At 47.3% G+C, this 27,075-nt stretch overlaps 1 protein-coding gene across 1 annotated transcript in view; it reads right to left on the bottom strand.

Moving 5' to 3' along the window:
* Nucleotides 1-244: 244 nt before the first annotated feature.
* LOC147642015 (phosphatidylinositolglycan-like protein) overlaps nucleotides 245-27,075 on the bottom strand; it is a 92,503-nt gene continuing 65,672 nt past the window's right edge. Inside the window, exons 4-5 of the mRNA XM_086802149.1 lie at nucleotides 770-908; nucleotides 245-646 (exon numbers count right to left, since the gene is read on the bottom strand). Of these exons, the coding sequence (XP_086658275.1) occupies nucleotides 578-646; nucleotides 770-908 (208 nt within the window). The 3' untranslated portion in view covers nucleotides 245-577. The remainder of the gene's footprint in view (nucleotides 647-769; nucleotides 909-27,075) is intronic.

Consider the following 27,075-nt stretch of genomic DNA (forward strand, 5'->3'; position numbering starts at 1 on the left):
TGTTCTTATTTCTGCTTGTTGAAAGAAGACACCCACCAGGTGATATGCTTAACCTGAGAGGCCATCTGATGATTTGGTGCAATGAGTCAAAAATTCATGGCTCTACCTGGACCTGATGAAAGTGTCCTCTTTTCTAGACTATTGCTCAGCACTATATGCACTCAACAAGTATGCCGCATTCAAAATAGCACTTGCAGACTACTTCATAGAGTGACAAACGTCAACCAATGGATACCAAAAAAGCAATACAAAATGCCAATCGATGAAGGGAAATAAGACGGATACAGAGTTTAAGCTGCACCCAAAACAAACAACAAACCAAAAAACTAGAGTCATAAGAAAATTTTTCTCCTCGGTGCCCAAGCATTAGGCTGCTCAATGGGTTTCCGAAGGGCTTGGTCTCACTTGGCTAGTATGAGACTTAGCAAACACATTAAACAGCACAATATGAGATAATATATAGCTAAAATGTGCAGGGGTGGAAGTGTGTATTGCAACAAGGCCAAGATTTATTGTGGGTCATCTTTGAGGTTCGAGTCTTCTCCGTTGAAGGTTATGCTCGCACTGAAAATCCTCACTAATTTCCAACAGCTTCACATAGTGCTTTCCAGATTGGAATAAGCACGCTAAGAGGAGGCCGCACTTCCTGGTTATGACCAAAGCAAGCATGTGGAGATAAAATCAAGCTATTTCAAATGTTAACAACTCAGTAAGTAGCTTTAGCTGAGAATACGTCTTTGCACCCAAATATCATGACATGGCAGATTACCTTGAAGGCAAGAACAAGCTTCGAGTCATCTCTTAGCAGCAAAGCCAGATAATAATAACAAGAAGTTGGTGTCACCGCCTCATTGATAACTGCTGCTAGGATTCGCTTTAACGGCACAAACTGGCGCTGCACTTTTCCACTGCATACACAAGGTGGATCTTTTGAGCAATGCCTACAGTATCCTGTATAGACAATCAATGTATATTAAGCCTGTATGACAGACAGATCCCCTGCATGTCCAACAGGAGATATCCCCACCCACAAGGGATATCTCCCCTTTTCGGATCTGTCTGTAAAGATTCTTAGATGGCACAATATGTTTTGCATCAGGCATCATATCTTGCTTCTAGCTGGATGTATGGACCATCCAATGACTGGCAGTTGTTTTGGCTTCTGTCACTAGACATGACTGAAGGAACGTTTGAGAAACAATGTGCATCATTGGAACCAGCAAGTCACAATCAGACTAGTCATGTCTGTCACTAGACATGACTAACAGTTGTTTTGGCTTCCTTCAGTCACTAGACATAACTGAAGGAACGTTTGAGAAACAATGTGCATCATTGGAACTGGCAAGTCACAGAAGAAAGACATCACAATCAGACTAAGGAGCTCAAAAGGGGACCGGTCTTCCTTGATTCTGACCAGGTTGTCAAACCAGAATGGACCAAGGTTACACTCGTGTTGCCTAGGGTTTGACTTTGGTTGACAAACTTTGGACTGAAGGTCTATCAACATTGTCTTGATATTTGACTATCATCCACTTAATTTTAGTAATTTTCAGGCTTATTTTTGTTAAGGTTTATATATATACTACTTCAGGCTGTTTTATGGAAGGTCTCACATTCAGGTTTGCTTTTGACTTGCTATTGGTACAAAGTATCAGCCTAATACTGTCGATGCAAGATGAGAAATAAAAGAATATTGTTTTCAAGGGGGGGGCAGAGGGAGGAAAGAGGGGGAAGAGAAAAAGGAGAGGGGAGGGTAAGGGGACCTGTGTGTGGGGAGTTGTGGGATAAGCCAAGGTCAAGTCCCCCCTACCCCAGCTCCCCACCCCCCACGGTTCATCTTCACATAAACATTTGTGCCAAACTGGTTGCCCTGTGTGCAGCCTGCAAAGAGCACAAATGCAAGCAAGAAAAACATTTCATTCGAGGTGCAGTCTCAAACAGCCCTGTGTGCAACCCCCGAGGAGAAACGCAGCCCTCAGCAGTCAAACACACATCAGCCATTTGGCGACCAGTTTTTGCCTGGTCTCAGCCCATGTGCATGCATCTACATTTGTGCCTCAACCAGACGAAAAGTCAGGTACAGGTCAGTTCTCTGCTACAGTTTTTTTTTTTTTTTTTTTGGTAAGAAGCATTGTTCTATTACTTCACTATACAAGGAAAGAAGCCCCAAAAGTGAGGAGAACTTCAAGATCAAAAACAGTGGAAAAACAAGTCTAACAGCAGCTGGTCCATCTCTTGTGGTCTATGGCAATCATAAAGAGATTGACGCAAAGACCGACGAAAGTATGAGTATATTTGTCAATCTGTGTAGAGTGAAAGATCAGATGATTGCGGCCAATCCAGAGTGTCCAAAGTGCCCAAAAGCATGTCCAAGTGAGGAAACCTCCATAATCAGCCATTCTTTGGTGATATCTCCCAAATATTGGAGAAGCAACATCCTAGAAATCTAGAAGCCAAAGAAACAGATAATCGAAGCAAGAAATCTCTGGTATCGAAACAAGCCCATAGTAAATGAGACACAGTCTCATTGCGATTTGAGACTGTGTCTAGAGTTAAAAGTTATCCTTCTTTTGGCTAGAGTTTCACCAACAGGTAGCACTCCACCCAAGCATCGCCAAAGGAAAACTCTCTACTTTAATGGCGATTTATTGGTCCAAATCTTTTGGAGATATTTTTTCCACTTGGCTGTCTTATCCATATTCCAAAGCATGTTCGAATGAGTAGCAATCCACGGCTCCAAAATAATCAATATATATATTCGCGCAGTAGTGAGTTGTGACAGGTGTTTGGGAAAACCCAGCTCCTCTCTCTGCAACATCCAATTCAACAATTTGTTGTCTCGAATGACAGGTGGAATCACTTCAAATTGTTGCAACAAAGCTCTAATTTTCTGCCAAGGCAAACCTGTAATGCATGCCCAAATTTCATATCCTCTACGCCTGTGGGAATGTAAGTATCCTACCATCCGGAGAGACATCCTGGATTCGACGTATATTTTTAGTCGAAAGAAAATAGGCTTTCCTTGGCTCCTGAACTGCCAAAGGTTCCAGAAAAACTCTACTCCAGTGAATGCTCTCCAATCTCAATGAGTTACCTATCTCTAATGGTCTTCCAAACCAATGCAAGTATTGGAGGACTTTTTCCAATCAACTATCAGTCTAGTAGTGAAAGGACAGCCTGGTATCTTCCCTTGCAGCTTTCCAAGAGTAAATCCCAATGTGTGCATTGCCATCTGCCAAAAGGGTCTGTTTTAATTGCAATACACACAGCTGCAATCATCACTATCCAAGGCTGCTCTTGAGCCAAAGAAAAGTGGACAGCAGAGTTGCTTTTCTTGCCAAAACATGATAATGAATATTGAGAATATTCTCCTATCCTTATGAGCAAGAAGCTTGATTTGGCCTCTCGAGCCTTGGTAGCTAACCAAGTGCTTCTGGTGACAACTACTTGTTTTGTCATGTCTTGCTGGGTTTTCCATAAGGGATGCATTGGCCAGCTTCGTCAGCTTATTCAGAACTTCTCTTGGTCTAAATTAGATGGCATTGTACACACCAAGGCGAGAGTAGCTTGGCCTTGGAAGGAATTTCTTTTGCCAACAGATTACAAGGTGCACTCCAATTAGGGGAGGTAATTGGATTTACAGCCCACATTTTATCTTTTTGGATGCAGAGCTGCACCAACCACCTTCTTTGCCTCTGGTGAGATCTCTTTTGCGAGGCTACGATTGCATGATTAGTTTCTTGGTTCATATACCTCCATGGTCAGTTGAGGAGGCTAACAGGTGGCCCATTGTGTGGAATGACTTGATTTTGGATGAGTATGGTAGACATCTTGGGGCAGCCATGCATGGGATTACATGAGGAGTTTCTTGGTTCATATACCTCCGCCGTGAATTGAGGAGGCTAGCAGGCCGCCCATTGTGTGGAATGACTTGATTCTGGATGAGTACAGTAGAATTCTTGGGGCAGCCGCGCATATCCACTGGGCTGTCTGGGCGACTCTTTTCCCCATAGTGTTGGATTGGAAGAGGCTTAAAAGCTTCACGGAGCATGAGAGAATGCTTCCCACACAGCACTTGAGAGGCACTAGTCAGAGGATTATGCAGATTGAAGCAGCCATACCCAACCATTGGATCACAGAGAACTTCATGCAAGGGCCTCATCACTTATGGTTTGGGGTGTTTTCAGGGACACGGGTACCCCTTCAGGTCACGTGCCTTCCCACTTTGGGTATGTCTCAGACCATGGAAGTCCTATGGAAAACCAAGCATTAGAAGAAATCTCTTAGGCTTTTGACAAAAAGGGAGATCAAGCAAGGAGAAAATATCAACCAGTCAATCTGGTGCCTTGTGGTGCTAGCAAGGTTTCACATGAGTGGAAGTAAACAAGATGCCATGATCCCACTCTCATGAATTGGCCGTGCTTTCTCTTTGCAGCCATTGAGGATCCCTGAATCCTGGCCCAAGTGGCCATGAGCGTGTGGATTATATCACACCGAATCCTGTAAATGCACCGTGTATCATAAACCGAAGTGCCCTCCATGGCCTCAGTGCATCTAGCCTTCCAAATGTGCTAGGGTGTGATGCTAGCAAGATCTCCCATGCAGTTCCTGACCTCTGTGCTGGTGAAACGTAGACCGACTCTAGCAAGTCGTGAAAAGGCACCGCCGATTGACTCTGTGGCTAATCCTTGTGACCATATCTTTGTCGTTCCCCTCAAACTTGAGTTGAGGGCCTGAGTGTGTCAATGACGCAATAGCACCAAAACAAATGTAAGCATCCCTCCGGATCCTTCCAAAAACGTGTGCTATTGCAATCCAAATTCTCTGTGCCTCCTTGCACTCCCATAAGCAATGGTAGATTGTCTCTGAAGCTCTTGCCCATCTCGAGCAAGCTGGGCTAGCACCAATGACCGATCTCCGCTAGTTGTTGGCAAGACCACCATGTAGAGAAAGCCAAACGAAAGAGAAAGTCTTCGTTTCCTTGTATGAGTGCCACCACCTCTGCCAAAAAGCTCAAGGGTGATCCCATAAGCCTCCCATTGAGGTCTAAGATTAGGGATTCTCTAGATGTGTCCTAGAACTAGGTGTCTAGCGTTCCGCACAGTGTAACTAACGAAAGGCATGCTTTTCATGGGGTTAAAAGCATCCCTCCACTCCCACTCACCACGGTCCTAGTGCAGGTATCGGATAGGACATCCATCATATAACTAGAGGCTCCAAGAATCTGAAATCATCCCATGAGGGGGATCAATATAGAAGTGCTTCTCTGCCCTGCCCACCACCTCACCGACCGGACCATTGGACCCTCAATCATATCCTGCCCAAGACTTCTCTCCAAGAAACATCTATCCTGAATGGAGAGAAAAACTGGTACCTTATCCTCATCATATGTTTCTTTGTCCATACCAATAGAGACAAGATAAACCATACATAAGCCATCAAGATGGACTATACTATCCTCAGGCGGACAAGTAAAGGCCAGGTAGGCAATTGCCACTTTTTGCTTTCATCTTCTAAAAGACCTAGTCTGTAGCATCACTAGCAGATACATTCCACCCCAATGGATAACCCAAATGTCTAACAATATCTATTGGTGGAAAAATCTGTCCTTGGCATAAAAATTTGTGCCAATCGCATGCTCTAAGTGGTAGTAGTTTGGATTTGTGAAAAATTGATAAACAATCCTGCAGCTTCCCCAAACAATTGAAGAGCATAAGGCTTTGCAAATCTTGCAGAGTGTTTTGGGGACAGAAAAAGGAATCATCAGCATAAGCCTGTGCCACTAAATTACAACCATCTGCCAATTGCAAACCATGCACAAGCCCTTGATCCATGAGTTTGTCAATATATAGAAGCAAAGGGTGAGTGGCGATTGCATATAGTGATTCACTCAAAGGACAACCTTGCCTAACTAATTTACCTAATATCCAAGGACAGGACAATCGTTTTCCAATTTACAACGCATTGTACTGTCTTGATCAAGCCAATAAATGACTCGCTACATTTTAGGCCCAACACCAGGTTTTGTCATCACTGCAGCTATGAAATCTCATTGAACGGTAGCAAAGGCCTTTGCGACAGCTATCTACAGCAATAGTACATCCTGTTGTGAGTATTTGGCATACTCAATGCCGACATTTGTCTTCTAGGCACAAAACCATATTGGACTTGATGTAATCTTCTATGCAGGATTTTTTTGACTCTCCGAGTTATCATCTTAGTGATGATCTTATAAATAGCAGGCATAAGAGTAATAGAACGCCAGTCCAAAAGATTCCTACAAAGCTGCTTCTTCAGCATTAATTTGACTAGTCCTTCTTTCCAAGATGACATGCATAACACCATGTTGCCATGATTGATTGATCATAAGTAACAATGGCCTCAAGCAGGTCCCAGAATTGCAAAAAGAATTCCATAGTCCATCCATCCCATCCACGAGATTTTCATTTGTCTAAAGCCTTGACTGCATTGCGTATCTCCATGGACGTAAATAGGCTTTCTAGTTCAAAGGCTTCCTACACATCCATTATTTCTTTGACATTCTAAAGCAATCATGTACGAGCATGTCATAGTAAGGGTTTTAGCAAGAGGCGATGCAAAAACTTGCTGAAAGTGAGTCACATTTCTGCACTAGTTGCATGTTACATGCAGAAGCTTGATGAATAGAATCAGTTCTTCAATGGACAAAATTCAGCAATCTTTCGTGACGAAGATAAGGTACAAGATAAATAGATATGTGCAGAAATAGAGAGAGAGAGAGAGAGAGAGAGAGAGTCACAAACGAATACCCTCTGTAGGACCCCCACCACGGATGGTGTATTTGCTTTATTAGAATGATGAACAAATAACGCGAATTCTGTAGATCCGCTGATCGGACTCTTGACCTTCAACCTTCACCTTGGCTATGGAATCCCCTTTGGCTTTCTTGGCCCTTGTAAGACTTCTAACTCTCTTTCCCATGCTCTTATAGCCGCTAAGCTGCTGGTTGGTGGATGCATATTAGCAGTCGGCCTATATATAAAATCACTCCACGACCAGAAAATTATACATATAAATATACGCCTTTTCTGTATGCTCTAGCCACCTTCTCTTGGGCTGTCCAACCTGCGCAAGGCTGCCCCCCTTGTTGGGATGTCACCACCTTGTGAATTTGTGCAGCAACGAACATATGGGCATGGTGGTCAGCATGCAGGACACAAGTGTCTAGACATTTATTGAATGTTCACACTTGTGTTCAAATTTTGAAGGGTCCCAAAGGGACAAAGGTTTTATTCAAACCATAAGTGGGAACAAAAGGTTAAAAAAACCTTTTAAAATTAAAAGAACTCCTTTTTGGTGGTCGTGGCCCTTTTTGGGAGGGCCCACGTTATTTTTGGAGCTCTCTTTTTCTTTGGGAAAAAGTCGGGCTACTGGCTGCACGTGGAGGAGGCTTTTCGTGGAGAGAAGGTTGGCACATAGGGGCTGCTGCAACGAGACGACTGCTGCAATTACGGGGGCACACAAGCTTTTCTCTCCCACTTCCTATCATGGAACGGACTGGTGGGCTGGTCGGCTGAAGACACATGCGCAGGTTTCTCTGGCTCCCATACTCTCTCTCTCTCTCTCTCTCTCTCTCTCTCTCTCTCTCTCTCTCTCTGGTGAGAGGCGGCTGCAGAAGAGGAAATGCACAGCACTATTCTCTCTCTAGGCGATTGGTTGGGCTACAGAGAAGCGCAATTTTGGACTACACGTGGCCAGGACTGCAGGTGGGCAGGACTGTCTCCCTCTCTCTCCATTGTAAATAGGCAAGTAGACTGTAAGAGGCGCAACACGCTTTCTTTCTCTCTCTCTTGTTGTGGAAGACTGGCGGGCTGGGCTGTTGAGGCACAGTATTGCAGACAGCTCTTGATAGCAAATAGAGCATCTCCCACACTTACTCTTTCTCATGGAAGGTGGCATGTTGCAGGGGAAACAGGGGGAGTGTTGTTGGACAGAGACAGCCGGCTCCTATTCTCGCTCTCCCTTTTACAAGCTTGTGGGTGCTGCCAAACGCACACAGGTTAAAGCTCTTCTTTTTCCGGCTCGTGGATTGTTCGGGAGTGTTTCTCCTGGTCCCTTGTGAGAGGAGGGATTTGCAGCCTAAGAGCACAGAAACAGGAGCAAACTTAGCATGTTTTTGGAAGAGATTACGAACTGATGTATGGCTGTGTTTTTGGCTATGTGCATGGGCCAGTTAGATGCGTATTCAAGGCCTCGTGGATGTACTGGCTGATTAGAGGTGAATAACAGTGTGGTGTTTTGGGACACAGGGCTGTGCGAAACGTCTATGCTAAGAGGTCCAGAGGACTGGCAGTTTGGACATGCATATGTATAAGCCATGATGTACTGAGTTGAACTCTTCCATTGAATATGAATAAAGAAATACCGAAAGGGGTGCCAAGACTCAACGCAAAATGAAAGAAAGAATTCTTTGTATCCTTTGTAATAATTATACTTTCTTCTATGTTTTTCATGTTTTCCTTTGAATTTAGATAAGCAAGAAAAACCATTCATTTGGATAGATTCGTGCATAGAAGCTGGCTACTGGTGCGTGACCATAGATCATCGTGGGTCCACGCAGTGGGATAGAACATAGATAGTGCACACTTCCACCTATATGACCTGATTGGGCGCCTATGGCCGGAACTCAAGTATACCAGGATCAAGCTCGCACATAGAAAGGATTGATGCCTGGGAGTGTGGGCTAGATCCACCAGAACAGACAGTTACAATCGATAAGATGGCATTACCAATTAAAGTCTATGTTAGAGTGATTGCTTGATTTTCATTTTACATGAGTAAGATGCATAAAAACCATTACTGTTTTGGGAATGTGGACGAAAAGAGCTTTCATTTGACTCCCATATTGAGGGGTCCCTAAAATCTAGGGCCAGCCCCTAAAAAATAGAGACCTCAATTCGCCCTAAGAAGGCTAATCCTAAAAAATAGAGATTTCCTAAAATTTAGGAATCACTTACTATATTTAGTAATTTTTGCACCCTAATTGTGCTTGCTAAATTTGGAGGTTTCTATTTTTTGGCAGTTGACACCTCACCACAAAAAGTTCTAGAGAGAAAGAATGGACGAGTGTCCCAACACTTGTCACTTGAGTTTCCACTTGTCCCACCTTCTAACATGTGGTTGAACACTTGCCTTTTTCAGCCTTACTTTCCCTCTTAAGCCTTGAGGCTCTCTTTTCCTATAAATACAACCCTTTTCCTCTCATTCTACACATAACTCCCGTAAATCAGTCCCTACTCATCCTAAAGCAGCTCACACCACTTGGATACAACCCCTATCTCTCCATCAACGCTTCCACATGATGTAACTACTCCATCTTCCACCTTTTCCCATGCTGTCCATTATTGCAGCAAGTCTATAAATGAGGTTTCAGCTCTCTTATTACTCCAATTTCAGCTTTATAAAGTCTCTTTGCGCTTCATCTTTGGATCAAGTACAAAGTTGTAGCCATTGTACAGCTCTACATCAACAAGAAGGCTAATTACTCTCTCTCCCATTCGCGCTTCTCACTATCTATGTATTGTAAGAAAATGCATTTGCATAATTGCTTGTTTTTGTATGTTCATTGTCATAGACTTTTACATGGTCTATGAGAGTGAAGATTACTTCTTCTTCACTATCAGGTTGATTGTAACTGAACTCAATCCTAAAGTACTTGGATTGAGTAGAAATAAATTCCCATCTTGGGGAGGGTTTCCCATCTTTAACCCTCAATTTGGCTCATCATATGTCTCTCAACTTTACTTCCAATATGTATTGTTATCTTATGCACGTGTTGTAATTAATTTCAGCATTAAGTTATTTGGAGTTAGTTTTGTTTTTCATCTATTTTAAGTGTGAAATAACCATCGAAAATAAACGGGAACATTAATTACTAAGCATACCACCTTGTACGGGGCACTTAGGGCCAACAGGTGTCGTCGTTCTTTTCATGTAGGAGCACTCTAGCTCCCTTTTGCCTGTCTTATTTGCTGGATTACAACTGTGTGTGGATGACTGCTAGTCTACCGCACTTTAGTCTCTACCAAAGGCCGGTTTCAAGATTCCGTTGACAGGACCATCACCAACTTTCCCAAGGGGGTGAGCTCTGGTTGTCTCGAGGAAAGTCGTCGCTGAAAATTTCAGTAAGATGTCTAACTATAAGGATGACTATGACTAAAGAGCAGGAGACCACTCCTGGGGGGACTGAATCTAAGGATGTACTTGCAGGAGAACATGCTGCAGCAGCAGATGCACGTTATGAGGATGTAACGCAGCCAGAAAATATGCCAAGTAAAGAGGAAGAGGATGCCCAACTCTAAGCCTGATTGGCAGGGGTAGTGGATGTGTTCATGCAGCTCACGCAAAGTGAGAAGTTTGCTGAAATTATGAGGGCCCCTTCTGTGCCAAAGAAGAAGAAAAAGAAGGTGCGTTCTAAGAACCCACCTCAGGGCAACAGTGGTGCCTTCCCACAGGATCCTGCTTTTGGACAGTTTTCCAACATGTAGAACACTTACGGTGCAAACCCACAGAGTTCCTTTTTTCGGGCAGCCACCTATTCCACAGCAATCTTTGCATCCAGGCTATTTTGGCGGTGGTTTCGTGTTCCAATCTATGACTGGGGGTTATCCTCAAGGAGGTATGGGAATGCAAGGAAATTTTGGAGCTAGTTTTCAGCCTCAAATGCAAGGCAATATGTATGGTGGTATGCAGCCCGGAATGCAAGGGAATATGTATGGGGACATGCAGCCCGAAATGCAAGGAAACATGTATGGGGGCATGCAGCCCTGTATGCATAGTGGCATGTTTGGAAACATGGGAGGATCCGCAAGCTTGCATGGTATGCAAGGTGTGGGAACTAGCAATGTTGACCCTAGTATGGGCATGAATACAAGGGGTAGCAATCTTGTGAAGCCACTTCCTTATTACGATAACCTAACGCCTATGGGTAAGGCGAAGGATTATAAGGAAGGGGGAGCTGTAGTGAAATTTGACACATTCAATGGGACCAAAGATAGGCTCAAGGCTCTTACCTTTTTACAGCAGTTTGATGTTGCTTTTTCTGGTGGTAATTACACTGAGTCCTCAAAAGTGCACGACTTTTCTCAAGGGCAATGCATTGCAATGGTGGTCCGCTCTTCTTTTGCAAGGCATAGCACCATCTACCTGGATACATTTTAAACAGGTGTTCTCTTTCGTGTGGCTCACATCTATGTTTCAGGTGGATGTAATGACAGCGTGGCATAAGTTTGATGATGCATCGAAATGTGAAAATCTTGCGGATTATAACAAGAAGTTTTGGGAAGCTCTACTCCCAGTTACTTCTTATCGTGCAGTGCCACTGTCTGAGCAGGTTGAGAAGTATTGTTGTGGGTTTCCCAAGGAAGTGTGTGACTATTGCATTACGACCCGAGTAACAAATATGTCGCAAATGATAGAGAATGCCATGACGGCAAATGCGTTACTCATTGGGGTTTCAACTGGATTGAAGGGCAGCAAAGGCACTAGCAAGAAAATTGAGAAGTCAGGGCATGCATCTCGGGATGCAACAGTGGTTGCTGAGACGTGGCGTAAGATGTTACCAATGCCTAAGAGAACTTCTGAGGAGAAACTAGATTTGTTGGATGCCAAGAAATGCTTTTTCTGGTACTTAAGAGGGACATATGTCTTTCAGTTGTCTCAAGCGTAAGTCCAACAAGAACTCTGACACTAAAGGGAAGCCCAAGTCTAAGAAAGCAAAGCCTTCTATAGGGTTAGTTCCTGATCTTGTTGTGAAACAGCTAGGTGGTGAGGAGACTGAGTTGTGCAGAGCATGGGACAAAGTTAGAGATCAAAATGCTTTGATTTTCTTTGACACAGGTGCTAGAGCCAACTTAAGCTCACAAAATTTGGCTGGCAGATTGGGGATCCGTGCGCAGAGAAGATGCGGCCCTTGTATGAAGCTAATATGGCTTGTCCTGGGTATGCAGAACCCGTTACCCCTATCATTGGAAAGTTGAGGCTTCATGTGCAAGGTTATGTGGACAGTGAGGAATTTTATTGATGGGTGTGATGTTTTGTTGGGTATGCCATGGTGCCGTAGTGGTGGATACGTACAACAGGAAGATTACTTTGACTCATAGAGGGAAAGAGCACATTTTGGATGTAAAGCTTAAAGGGGAATCTGTTCCTATTGTATCGGCTTCGGCTATTTCATCAGTAATGAAAAAGCAACTTCCTGCGTACTTGGTTTTTGTTAAGGATGCAAAAGATAATAAACCTCAATCTAATTTGTCTATGTTAGATAAAGACAGGACCGATTTCCTATGTGAGTATCAAGATTGCTTTTCTGAGTTATTGCCAGGAGAACTTCCTCCAGAAAGGCCGGAAGATCATGCTATTGATCTTATTCCAGGGAGTACCCCACCAAATAGACTCTCGTACCATGTTAGTGCAGCCCAACAAGAGGAAATTATGAGCCAAGTACAAGCGTTGTTGAAAAAGGAACTGATTCACCCAAGCTCATCACCCTTTTGCTCACCTGTGCTCTTGGTGCAAAATAAAGATGGTTCTTGGCACACGTGCATAGATTACAGGGTGCTAAACAAGAATACCATCAAGAATCGATTCCCTATTCTGAGAATAATTGACATTTGGACCGCTTACAGGGCTCCACAGTCGTTAGTCGGATATACTTGAAAAGCGGTATATGCAGATACGCATTAGACACGAGGATGTGCATAAGACAACATTTCAGACCACCATTGGGCTATATGAGTTCTTGGTCATGCCCTTTGGCTTGACAAATGCTCCTACCACCTTTAACAAGATGATGGACAAGATTTTCCGGCCTCATCGAGTGTTTGTGGACACATTCTTTGATGACATGATTGTGCATTCATGCTTAGAGGAGGAGCATAGGGAGTATTTGGCCACAGTGTCTAAAGAACTCCAGAAGCATAGGTTGGTCATAAATGGCAAGAAGAGTGAATTCTTCTTGGAAGAAATACACTTCATCGTGTCTTAAGGATCCTTCGAAGGTAGAAGCAATTCTCAATTGGCCAGATTTGAGGACCGTGCATAATGTACACAGCTTTTTGGGATTGTGTTCCTATTACAAACGGTATATACGATATTTTGCTAAGATTGTTTCGCCCCTTCATGCTTTGACAAAGAAGAGAACTGCGTTTCAATGGGCTGATTGGGAAATTGTAGCCCTTAAGAAGCTTAAAGAAAAGCTTACTTTGGATCCCGTATTGGTACTACCGGATCTCCGAAAGGCCTTTGTTGTCCAGTGTGATGCATGTGGGAACAGCATTGGGACAGTTCTCATGCAGGAAGGACATGTGATAGCCTATGAGAGTCGTATATTACAAAATGCCGAGAAGCATTTACAGGTCTATGAGAAAGAGATGTTGGCTGTAATTCATGCTCTTTCTACATGGAAGCACTACTTGCTTGGGACTGATTTCACTGTGCAGACAAATCATCAGACCTTGTGTTATTTCCTCGTGCAGACTAAGCTTTTTGAGAAGCATATGAGATGGGCCAACTTTTTGTCTATGTTCCACTTTCAGATTGTGCATATGGAAGGTGTCACAAAATTCCTTACAGCTTCTATTTTTCTACTGTTCATGTGTGGCAGGTGGAGCCTGACATGACATGCATGTATGGCTGGTGTAGCCTAACATGGTGTGTTTGTGTGGCATATGGAGCCTGACATGATAGTACATGTGTGGCTTGTGGGGCCTGACATGATAGTACATGTGTGGCTTGTGGGGCTTGTATTTATGTTCTGGGAAGGTTCCAGAAGGATCATGAGCCCTGGACATTTTATGAGATACAACTGAGCAGATGGGTGTTTCTTCCAATATAATTACACTCATGTGTGTGCATGACTTTTATTTTATCTTTGGATGACTTGTCTTGTTTGCCTGGACAATGCCTGAGATTTCTGCCTGTGCTGTCCATGGGCAAGGGACGCCTAGGCACCCTGTGGACGTGTATGTGCACACCTGTTTGGGACTAACAGGTGGTCTACATGTGTTTTGCAGGTGGTAAGTATTCCCAAAAACTCAATTTACAGCTTTATGAGTTCACATGTTAATAATTATGGGTGCAAGTTCACACTCACTTATAAGTGACTGGACAACTTATAAGTGAGTACACATTGAGTAGGACTTATTTAATACATGTGGCCGCCAAAGACCGGGCACTGGACATTGTTTCAACTCCCTTCATGTAGGCGCCTCTTTCTAGACCAGAAAAGCACACGTGTGGGCTATTTTCAACAGGGGAGCCTCCAATATTGACAAAAACTCCAGATTGAGGGGGGCGCATGCTTTTCAGGAGTGCATGAGGACTGGTCGGCTGGTTTTCAGCCTGTTGGCAAGTTTCTACAGCCGTCCATCGCGACTGAAGTTCACCAAATGCATGGGAGAAGCTTGCCGACTCTTGCTGCATGTTCTCCACTGCTGGGCGGCTGATTTACAGCTTGAATAGAGGCTGGACAGAGGTTAAAAACAGGGAGGAAGAGCTGGTCGTGGGCTTCTAGACAGCTTTCCTTCCGACCGGAGGTTTGCAGGCTTGTGCACAACTGCTGGTTGCTTTCTTCTGTGGCTACTGAGGGCTGGTCGACTCCTAAAAACAGCCTTTGATGGTTGGTCGACTTGCTCTATGAGCCAAACAGGAGGAAGACGATGATGTTGAGTTGTCCCGGGCTGATGTGGGAGTGCTATGGGCTGTCCATAGTTGTCCTGCATGTGCTTGATGCCGGGAATGCTCACTTGTGCTGAGATATGTCAGCAAATTCAGATTATGTGATGTTTTCATATTGTATTGGAAGAAACAGGTGCAGCCAGTGGTGAACCCTGGGCACCCGCAAAGTTGTATTGGAAGCAGACTCCTTTTTGGTAATCTAACCACCCATCTTCTGGCCCCTAGTGTGGTGTACTATGCAGCTTTGTCATCTTGTTTTATCTGGCATGCATATGTGTATTTTCAGATTTCATGATTGATTAGATTTTTCGTGTTCAGTTGCCCCTTCCGTTTACATTGGTATCAGAGCTTGGCTTTCTACACAGTTGTGCCTACTATGATGCTGGATATGGCTGTAAGGAGTCATTATCCGTGAGAGAAGGTTGGGATTCCGAGGTAGCCCTCATCTTATTGTCGCGCCTTGAAAGAGGTTACCTTTGGTTTAAGCGGCAGTGAGTGTGCGGAAAGGCTTCGTAGCCTTCCTATCTGTGTAGGGGCACTGTTGCACCCTTGCAATCTAGTCCGTATCATACTTGGGAAACTGGTAGAGAGCCATTCCGGGGCACGAAAATTTCTTTTCTTTCTAAAAAGCTGAAAGATACATTATGGCCAGCCAGTCTGATCATTCTGTGGAGGACTCTATCACCCGTATTCGCCGCATGCGGGAAGAAGATAGAGACGGGGATCATGTTGGGGCTTTGGCGGGTAATGATCCACCGTTATCTGCCAGGGCTGAGGATCAGTAGGATATTGATGCCTTGATGAGTGAGCTTGAAGAGCTCCGTGCCTTGCAAAGAGATCCTGATGTACACAGGGTCATAGAATCAAAGTCTCATGTCAAGGCTGATGTGGTCACTTTTGATGAAATTGCCCAACAGATGGGAATCGACAAAGAGGGCATGCAACCCAAGCAAGTGATGTAAGTGGGCATGCAGCCCGAGCAAGTGTTTTGAGGGGGCTTGTAGCCCATGCAACAGATTTGAGGGGGCATGCAACCCGAGGAGATGTACATCGACATGCAGCTCGTGGGAATGATGAGGGGTTTTCAGCCCATTTGAGAGATGCAGAAGATCTTCATGCATTGTCGGTGGTATCTCCACCTTCTAGGTATGCTCCTACTCCTAAAGTTCCATCCAAAGTGGAGGGTGTTACGCGGGAAATCAGCCCTAGATCTGGGCATCGTCGCCAATGTAGGCATGACGAGGAGGAGGATGTATTAGAGCGTCGGGATGCCCGTCATGGCAAGAAGGCCAAAGAGTTCAAATCAGGGGACAAGGACATTAAATTCGAGAGCTATAATGGAAAGTTGGATACTACCAAGGCACTTGCTTTCATAAGACAATTTGAAATAGCCTTTTGCAATGAGGAATTTACTAAGAAATTTATGTTCAGGCATGTGGGTATGCATCTTAAAGAGACTGCAAGTGATTGGTGGATGGCAACACTTTTGGATAGGACACCTGCCCGTACATGGAGTGCTTTCAAAGAGCAATTTTATGATCAGTTCCTTCCTCCTCACTTTGAGAAGGATGTACGAAAGGAATGGGATTGGCTAACACAGGATGAAGACGAATCCGTTTCTTCTTATGTTTCAAAGTTTTGGCGGATTCTTCTTAAGGTCACACCTTTCATCACGATTAGTGAGGACGAGAAGAAAAGAAAGTTTGAGTCAGGGCTGCAACGAATCATTCAAAAGAGCCTTGCACTGTACTCCCACAACACTTTACAGGAGCTCATACACTCAGCAACTATTTCAGAGGAGTTGCATGGCAAGGGAGCATCAAAAAGACAAGAATTTAGCTCATACAAGGGAAAATTCAGAGCTAGAAATGAGCAGAAAAAGGGTGGACAGCCACCTAAGTTTATGTCTCATGAATCCAAGGATGCAAAAGGGGGTTCAAAAAAGAAGCCGGGGGATAAAAAGGATGATCCTAAGCTGTCCAGACAGTATATCTTTGATTGCATGAGAGAGGGGAAGTGTTTCTCTTGTGGGAGCAAAGATCACATGAAAGCTCAATGCTACCAGAATCTCAAAAAGAATAATGTGCAGGATGCCAAACCAAGTGTGAATTTTATACCTGATGTTCAGGGTAACAATGCACATGAACCAAAGAGGAGGATTTTATGCAAAGCTTGGGGCAAGTTAAAGGACCAAACAGCTTTATTCCTTTTTGATAATGCCTCAACAGATAACTTCATATCCATACAGATGGCTGCTGCTCTTGGGTTAAAGCCTGAGGAATTGGACATGGGCTTTCATGCAGATGCTGCCTTTGAGGGCAAGGAAGTTAAGGTCGCTCCCATCATTGGGAAGCTTCGCATACAAATTCAGGGATATTTGGATCATGAAGACTTCCTCGTGGCACCACTTACAGGATGTGATGTGTTACTTAGGATGCCTTGGCATTACCGTTTGGATCCCAAGATTTTGCACATAGAAAAGAAAGTTATGTTTACTCATAGGGGTAGGGAAGTTTGTATTGATGCGGGTACTACTGGGAGTACCATACCCGTTGTAAGCCATATATCTATTTCAAAGGCAATAAAGAAATCAGCTGTCAAAAAGCTCGCTGAAGCTCCCGCTCTCCCCCCTGCTCGCGCTGCCTGCACGCCCTTCCCCCCTTCCCTCCCTCGCGCCCTCTCCCTCCCACCTGGCCTCGCTTACGCGCCCCCCTCTGCCTGGCTTTCTTGCGCTGAAGCACCCACCCCCTTCTCCTCGCCTTCGCGCTCCCCTCCCCTCTTCAGCGCCTCGTCCCCCCCCTCTTCGCAAGCCCTCACATTCCCCCCGCCCCTCCTTTCGCGCAGCCCCCCCCCCCCCCCCGGGTTTTTCTTCGCCGCCTTACCCCTCCCTCCCCGTCCTTCTAGTTTTTTCCGCCCCCTGGGTTTTTTTTCCCCCTTTTTTTTTTACCTTCCGCCTTCCCCCTCCGCCCTTCGTGTGCAGCTCGGTTCTTGCAGGTCTCTCCGCTTTCGCTCCGCCTTCGCCATAGCTTCAGACTCTGATGGAGGCTCCTCTCGCCCCACCTCAGAGGGACTCTTCCACAGCCCCCTCGCCCGCCCCTGAGGATACCCCCATCAGGCTTTCTCTTTCGCCAGAAGAGGAAGCGAGCCTCGCCGCAGAGGTGGAACGCCTCCAGGCACATTCCACCATCTGCCGTATAGTCGGCACTCGCCCCAGCAGAGGGGAGATCCGGGATCTTCTCCAGGCCCGCCTGCTTGCAGATGTGGGCAAGATCCTGGATGTTCAACTACTGGGTTGTGGACACTACCAGATCGAGACAGCCCAGAGCGTGGCCCAGGTCCTTGCCATGAGTCCCCTTGACATCAGGGGCGCTCGGGCATTCTTCAGACCTTGGCAGCATGGCTTTGACCCAGCAGCGGCCGAGCAAGGAGAGCGCCTCTTCCATGTTACAGTTTGCTTCCCTGGACTCCGCCGCGAGTACCTTCCGCTCCTTTCGAGGCTAGGAGCACTGGTGGGCTCGGTGCTCGAGGCTGGCCCCACAACAGCTACAGTGGTGGCTAGAGCAGCTGGGCTACCTTCGGTCAGAGTTTTGGTTTCTGACATCTCCTCCCTTCCGAAGGTCATTCAACTAACTAGGATAGGGGGGGGATGGATTGATCAGAGAGTGGAGTTCTCAGGGCTCCCGAACCAGTGCTTTATTTGCAGGCCACCTGGCCAAGGCCTGCCCTCGCAGGAGACCCCGACCTTCACCGCAGCAGCAGGCCCCTGATGGCCCGCCTACAGATGCGGCTCGGTAGGCAGCCTCCGGGACACCTGCTCAGCCCACAGAGACCTCGGAGTGGCAGCCTGGACAGGGGCGCCGTCGAGGGAGACAGCCACAGCAGCACGCCACAGAGATCGATGCAGCAGCAGCCACAGTCTCAGCATCACTGGGTTCCCGTGAGGAATAGCTTTGCTCCCCTCCAGGAGGAGACCCCAGTGCCGACTGAGGACCAGGAGATGCCAGCACCCCCTCCTTCTTCGCCCCCACACCCCCCCTCCCCCGTCCCCCCCTCCCGCCTCGCTTCCACCTTCGCCTCCCCCCGTCCCCGCTTCCGTTTCGGCAGCGGCTCCTTCCCCACCCCCTTCCCCCCCCACCCGCCTCAGCTCCCCGGGAGGCCCTGGCAGTCCCCTGGCATTCACCTGCAGTCTGGAGGGCTCTGAGCACCGACCTTGCTCGAGCACCGCAGAGGAGACTTACCATGCCGATTCGGGCTTCACGGATATCATCTATCCGCAGTCGGCTGAGTCGTCTCGGCACTAGACAGCGCTCGGAGGCTTTTGATTACTCCTTCACACGGCTTTTTGGAGCAGAGGGCCCCCATGAGCCAGCACCCATCAGAGTTCATGTAGTGATACCTCCGGCCCGCGGGGAGGAGGCACTTGATTCAGCGGTGGCCCATGCGACCGGGAGTGGACTCTGGAGCTCGCTCTCAGCACTTTGAAGACTTAGGCAGTTGAGTTTTCTCACCATGTGAGCGATCTGGAGGTGACAGATGTGATAGGCCGACTATGGGAGTTGGCTCACTTTTTCTTGGATCCCGAGAGTGTGGATGCCTCAGGGATTTGTCATTTGGTCGTTCGCATAGTGCAGACTTAGCACGCGACCCTGGATATGTATGCATACACGAGGTTGCTCTGTCTGAGCGGGAGGCAGTCGCCATGGGACACAGCCACTGGCGCCTGATCCGTGATTCTTGCAGCACACCGGGTGGGCAGATTCGTAGCCGCTCGGATGGGGACTATTCTCCATCCAAGCCGCTTGCAAAGGCCCGCCGTACGGCTGAGACAGCATCCACCTCAGCATGGAATGTACAGGGCCTTGGCGGAGCACATTATATACGTTATCGTGGTTGCTTGAGGCAAGAGCTTCAGAGATGCCTGGTTGGGGGCAGTATTGATATTTTGATGATGCAGGAGCACCACTTGGGTGAGAGCAGGATCCGGAGATATGGTTCGGTGATGCCTGGTAGATGGGACACCTTTTGGTCTGCAGGGTTTGGCCCTTTGGGTGGGCAGGGAGGAGTATGTATGGTCATTGCGGATGTATGGCGGCAGGCCATTGTGGATCGCGGGACCATTGTGCCTGGTAGAGCACAGTATGTCATTCTGAGGACGCATGATGAGCTCTTGGCGTGCTCAATGTCTATGCGCCCAACCATGCTAGTGCCAGAGCAGAGTTCTGGACCCAGGTTATGGATGCATTGCCAGAGGCCGCACATTGGTGTGTCGGGGGAGACTTCAACATGCTTGAGGACCCGGCCGATAGGGTGGGAGGTAGTCATGTTACAGTGCACGGCACGGAGCTTGCAGCTTTGGAGCGATTTTGCATGTCACTGAGGATCACTGATGCATGGCAGCATGGGCCTTCTCCCGCTCTCAGGACAGTCTTAGTTTCTCTCGGTCGGATCGCCGGCAGGGAGGGACTAATCTATCATAGATTGATCGCTTCTATGTGGGCGACAGGTTAGGGGAGCGAGGGGGCTCCGTTGGCATTCTCGCTGGCACCTCTTTTTCAGACCATGCGCCAGTTATTTTGACACTTGAGGAGAGGACACGGGAGACCAGCTTGCAGTTGAGGATCCCAGAGAGGGTACTTACAGATCCTAGTCTCGCTGAGGACATTGAGAGGATATGGCATGATAGTCAGAGCTCTGACCAAGAAGCAGCAAGCCAATGTGCCCAGGGACTCATCGAGCTTAGCTCTTTTCTCCACGCTGCAGCCTTGACACGGCTGGGAGAGACTCGCGAGCGGGAGCATCGGCTGAGACGCAGCCTTGCTTCGCTTCAGCGCCTTCAGGAGCAGCAGCATGCATGTGAGTGGGTGGCGTCCCAGCTGAGCCAGGCACGCCAGGAGGTTAGAGAGGCAGAGGAGCAGAGACATGAGTTTTACTATCGTCGCCAGGCCTCTCAGTGGACGCAGCTTGGTGATAGAGTGACTGGGGAGTTTTTTGAGATTACTAGACCCCGCCATGCTCGAGCAGGAGTCGCCAGCTTGGGAGGCCGGACGGATCGGTAGCTACTGAGCCCAGGGAGATCACAGCCATTGCCACTCGGTTCTATAGAGACCTGCTTTCAACGGAGCCAGCCACTGAGGCTCGAGATGCTTGCAGACAGACTGTGTGGGCCCATGTGCAGAGGAGGGTCACAGATCGTATGCGTACAGTTCTGGGAGAGCCTCTTTCAGAGGTTGAGCTTGCTAAGGCCTTGAGGGTCCTTTCGCGCCATAGTTGCCCAGGGGAGGACGGATTAACGCCTGCCTTTTTTATGTGCTATTGGGACCTTTTGGGGCCAGGCCTCCGCAGGGGCTTTCAGTATGTTTTGGACACTGGGGTGATGCCATAGAGCTTTTGAGAGGGTTTGATCTTTCTTATCCCCAAGGGGGAGGGGGTATCAGATGATATTCAGCATTGGAGACCTATTACGATCCTCAATACTGTCTACAAGGTCTTAGCAAAGGCCTTGAGTTTGAGGATCCAGCCCTTCCTGGGGGAGTTGATTCATGCTACCCAGACAGGATTCGTCAAGGAGCGTAGTATCCTTGACAACATTTTCACCTTCTGGGAGGCGACGGCCCGAGCTAGATTTCTTGGTGAGGACTTGGGCGTGATGCTTCTCGATTTTGAGAAGGCATATGATAGAGTCGATTGGGGTTTCTTAGGGCACTATGCTTCGTCTGGGCTTTGAGCCAGGTTGGATTCGAGGGGTGGCGGCTCTGTATTCCACAGCTCGTAGCAAGGTGCTGATTGCAGGAGGACGGGGGCCGAGTTTTGAGCTGACCAGATCAGTCCGTCAGGGGTGTCCTCTCGCCCCGTTTCTTTTTCTCTTCTTTGCTGAGGCTATGAGCATGTATCTGTCGGCAGAGGAGGTTGGTTTGAGAGGACTCCAGCTCCCAGTCCGGGGGGAGGACTTGCTCGATGCTGAGTTTGCTGATGACACGGGCTTATTTTTGCATGGCCAGGAGGCCAATCTTCATCGGGCAGAGCAGTCGCTCCAAGTTTTTAGTGCAGCTTCGGGAGCATTGATCAATTGGCGCAAGACAGTGGCCTTTTGGATCAGTAGCGCTCCCACTCCGGCATGGAGCCCAGACCCGGGTTTTAGATGGATTCCTCCTGGCACAGCAGTGCGATATTTCGGATGCCAGATTGGACTAGATTTGTCACCCGAGCAACAGATTGCCTCGCTTCTTCTGAGCATTTGGAAGAAGCTTTTGTATTGGAGTACAGCTCGGCTATCCTTGGCTGGGAGGGTGGTGGTGGCAAATCAGGTGCTTTTAGCGACCATGTGGTACATTACGTCTTGCTGGATCTTCTCGAGCTCTTGCATCAGCCAGGTACAGAGGCTGATCAAGAACTTTCTTTGGTCTGGGCGGGATGGTCAGCCAGCCCGGGCAAAGTTTGCTTGGGCAGTTATTACACTTCCGCTAGCCCAGGGAGGCTTGGGCATTATAGATCCAGTTGATCAGAGTAGAGCCTTATTGGGGAAGCTTATTGTTCGGGGGCTGCTTCCAGGCACTAAGCCTTGGAAAGAGCTTCTTTTGCAACGGTTGCAGGCTCGGGCTCCCCCAGCAAGGGGCACTTGGGCACCAGAGATACGAAGAATCTTCATAGAGATGAGGAGGACAGGCCTCAGTAGAGGATGGGAGGACAGATTTGCCTTGAGCATTCTGAGAGCTTGGGAGCTGCTGAGACCGGGGCTCTCTCAGAGACCTCCTTCTTGTGTTGAGGAGCGGGCCAGACAGCCACTCATCTAGAGCCCAGCGGTTCGCACAGAGCAGGGTCATATGCTGGGTTCTCGGCCTCGTCTAGCCTGGGGACCATCGGCGGCAGGCCCAGCACGTAGTTTTGGAGACTGGCAAGCCTTCTGCAATCTCCCAGAGGAGATCCAGGTGGAGAGGCTGAGTCACTTCAGAGGGGGGTTGATTATGAGGGATGACATTCAGGAGGCACTCACAGAGGAGTGGTTCACGTCTCTCGAGCTAGTGGCCCCACGGTGGATGGGAGCCTTTACACAGTTGGAGATCCTGATTGCTGTCAGAGCTTGCACTAAGGATGGCAGATGCCTCTACTATGAGATCCAGGATGAGGGCAGACTTCAGAGAGTGGAGGTGGAGTCGCCTTTGGTTGTAGAGTGCATCTTTCAGAGGATACGGGTAGTGGCCGCCACTTCTCGGAAGTGGCATATTGACCCAGACCCTGCAGATGTGCTCCCTAATTGGCGCATATGGGCATATGCAGCGCGCCCCTTGGCCCAGCTCCAGTGGGACCCTAGTGAGTACGAGTGGCATGATCCTTATGCATCCCTTGAGGCCACAGAGATCACCTTTTTCCAATATACTGTTCGGTTGGGGCGACATATTTTGACGGCGAGGAGGATGGTCTCTCCAGCTGCATCGGGGCACTGGCGGCTACAGGGACTCTCACAGGAGTTCCTGGAGGATTTTTGGACCCGGCTTTGGGCTAGTCGACAGGCACGTAGGATCTCGACTTTCCAGTGGCTGGTCGCCCACAGGGGCTCAGCAGTTGGCACCTGGCTTGTCTACAGCGGTCTTCCGGCGGCCTGCGTCCGATGCGACCACCCTCTGGAGACACAGAGACATTGCCTATGGGACTGCCCTCAGGCGCAGCAGATTTGGCTGCGGATGCTGCGCATTCTGGCCCCCCTCTCTCCAGAGGGTATGTATACGTGGGGTGCCGCTGCTTGGTCGACTTCGTCAGGGCCTGCTATGGGCTATGAGACGGAGCAGGACAGCCAGGCCATCAGACTCATTAGGGGCCAGCCTCGCCTTGTTCCTTCACCGGATTTCTCGTCCGCCAGTTGGACACAGGAGAGGGATTTACGATGGGAGCTCCTCAGCAACCTCACCATCTGGTTCACCTGGAGGGCCCGGTGTTTCAGGGCTTTTGAGGGGAGACTGGAGCCACCAGCAGAGACTGTTCGAGGGATTTGGCAGGAGTTGATCCACACCCTGCGAGGACAATATGACCGCATCGGGGCGACTCGGATGAGGCGATCTTGCGGCGCCAGGCTTTTCACACCACTTGGCGCAGTGGCCCCTTCTATACCCTACACGCAGGGTCCCCCCGTTGGCACTACAGGCCACCTGTTTGGCTTTTCCCCCCTCCTATTGTATGATATAGCCCCTCAGTTCTTTGTACTGATACTTGTACTTTTCAGCACCTAGGGAGAGTCTCCCTGGCTGCCTTGTTTTATTCTCTGCTCTATTTTCTTATGAGCAGGAGAGAATCTTTTGTAGCCCTACGGGCGTTTTTATATAACTAATGAAAGGATCTTTTCTTGGAAAAAAAAAATCAGCTTGTTCTTACTTGGTCTTTGTACGTGATAATGTTGCGCATGATGCTAAAGCTCCCGTAGATCAAGATAAGATTGATTTCTTAAGTGAATATGCTGATTGTTTTGCTGATTCACTTCCGGGACAGTTACTTCCAGAGAGACCAGAGGATCATTGTATTGACATAATCCCTGGGAGCTCTCCTCCTAACCGACCTCCTTATAGGGTAAGTGCTGCCCAACAGGAGGAAATCATGACTCAAGTAAATGATTTACTTGAGAAGGGGTTGATAAGGCCAAGTTCTTCACCTTATTGTTCTCCAGTTTTACTTGTGCAGAAAAAGAATGGGACATACAGGATGTGTGTTGATTATAGGACCCTTAACAAGATTACTATCAAGAATAGGTTTCCGATTCCCCGATTCTTGATAAACTTGAGAAAGCTGCTTGTTTCAGTCGCATTGATCTTAAGAGTGGTTACCATCAAATTCGAGTGGTACCTCAGTCGCATTGATCTTAAGAGTGGTTACCATCAAATTCGAGTGGTACCTCAAGATGTGCACAAAACGGCTTTTCGAACATCATTTGGATTATATGAGTATTTGGTTGTGCCATTTGGACTTACGAATGCTCCCACCACTTTCAATACAATGATGGACAGAATTTTTAGACCTCACCGCAAGTTCACATGAACTTTCTTTGATGATATTATCATTTTCTCTCAGCGTGAGGCCGAACATAAAGAGCATCTTGCCATTGTTTTTGAAGAGCTAAGGAAACATAAGCTTTTCATCAATGGGAAGAAGAGTGAATTCTTCTTGTCAGAAATTCACTATTTAGGACATATTGTTTCCAAGGATGGAGTACGCATGGAAAGATTCAAGCAATCAAGGATTGGCCAGAACTGCAGAATGTGCATCAAGTTAGGAGCTTTATTGGTTTATGCTCGTACTACCGTCGATTCATTCGACACTTTGCTTTCTTAGCTTCACCGTTACATGATCTAACGAAGAAGAAAGTAGCATTCCGTTGGTCGGAACCCAAAAAGACAGCTTTTCAGAAGTTAAAGGATGCCATCATATTAGGGCCAGTTCTTATTATTCCAGATTTGCATAGGCCTTTTGTGATCGAGTGTGATGCATGTGGAGATTGCTTGGGGGCTGTTTTGAACCAGGAAGAACATGCAGTGGCTTTTGAAAAACACCGCCTGCAACATGCGGAATTGTATTTGCAGGTTTATGAGAAAGAGTTGTTAGCCGTTATTCATGCCCTTCAAACATGGACACATTATCTTTTGGGAGCTGAATTTATGGTAAAAACAGACCATCAGAGTTTACGGCACTTTCTTACACAACCTAAAATCTCGGAAAAGCATCTAAGGTGGGCAAACTTCTTGTCCATGTTTCATTTTCAGATTTTGCATACTCCGGGCAAGAAGAATTTGGTGGCGGATGCTTTGTCACGCAGGCCACGAGTGCATGCCATAACTACTGCCTACCACCAGGACTTATCAAGGATGCCAGATATGTATGCTTTGGACACAGATTTTCAGCTTATTTGGGCTGATTTGATTCATGGTACTGCTGTCCATCTTATTCGATTAGAGATGGGTTTTTGATGATGCAGAATCGTATTCGTGTAGTGTGTGAATTACGCCAAAAGGTTATGGAAGAGTGTCATGCTCCGCCATATGCTGGTCATCGTGGTATTCTGGCTACTACACAGGCTTTGGAAAGATATTTCTTTTGGCCAGCTCTACGCAGGGATATTGAAGCTTATGTGTGAGAGTGCATAGTGTGTCAGAAGGTCAAGTATGACAGACACAAGACACTTGGTTTGCTTCAGCCTTTACCCATTCCACAGGAACCATGGGAAAGCATTGCTATGGATTTCATTATGGATCTTCCAAAATCAGCACATGGAAATGATGCTATATGGACTATTATAGATCGTTTAAGCAAACAGGCACACTTTATTCCTGTGAGGAAAACAATCAAGCCAGAGCACATGGCAAAGTTATTCTTAGCACAGATTTTCAAACATCGTGGCATATGCCCAAGTCTATTGTGGGAGATAGAGATCCTCGGACTACCAGTTTATTTTGGCGGGCATTGTTTGATAATAAGGGCACAAAGTTGAGTTTTTCATCAGCCTATCATCCTCAGACGGATGGTCAGAGTGAAATAGCAAATTCAGCTGTGCTTGATTTGCTCAAATGTTATGTATCTGAGCAGAAGTCAGAAGGAAAAAGTATTTGCCATTGGTTGAATTTGCATACAATAACACAGTGCATTCTTCAACTAATAAGGCTCCATTTGAGATAGTCTATGGCAAGGTGGTGCTTCCACCTATCTTACGAACAAAAGATGAAAACTTTGCAACAGCAGATGAGTATGTCTGTCATGGCCCTGTGAAAATGGAGCAGGACAAGTGTGGGCATGGTGGTTGCAGGGTCAGAATATTTTATGATTCACATGGGGGGTGCCCGGACAGTGTTTAAAGATGTGTGGACAACCCTAGGTGTGAAGGGGGAACATTAAAACATTAACTTTTAATGTTTATAAAAGTTGCCCCTAGGCCTTAGTGGCCCTAGGGAACTTATTAAGTTGGGGCCCTAGGGATTAACTTGGGAAGGAGGTTTTCTCTCTCTTCACTCTCTCTCCTCCCTTTTTGGGGAGTCGTGTAGTAAAAGTGGAGCCTTCCTTCATGCGCTTGAGTTCCATCGTGGGAAAGCTGAAGAGGAGGAGAAGGCGGCTGTTTTGCTGCAGGGTGCTGCTGTTTTTCTGAAGGAACCAGCCGTACAGCACTGTACGGCCAGTACAGGACACTCTCTCTCTCTCTCTTTCTCTTCTGCTGCTGGCGGCGCACAGGACAGTTGCTGTTTGGGACTGCGCAGAAGGCTTGTGCAGGCTGCACAGCTTGTTTTTCAGCAGGTACACCTGGTACGGCTGCCGTACAGTGTACGGGCAGCCTGGTACAGAAGGTACAAGTGCTGCAGGTGGTGTAGACAGGTGCTGGACAGGCCTGTGTAC

The sequence above is a fragment of the Cibotium barometz genome, chromosome 1 (genome assembly GCF_041138505.1).
Source record: "Cibotium barometz isolate CiBa-2024 chromosome 1, ASM4113850v1, whole genome shotgun sequence".
Lineage (NCBI taxonomy): Eukaryota > Viridiplantae > Streptophyta > Polypodiopsida > Cyatheales > Cibotiaceae > Cibotium > Cibotium barometz.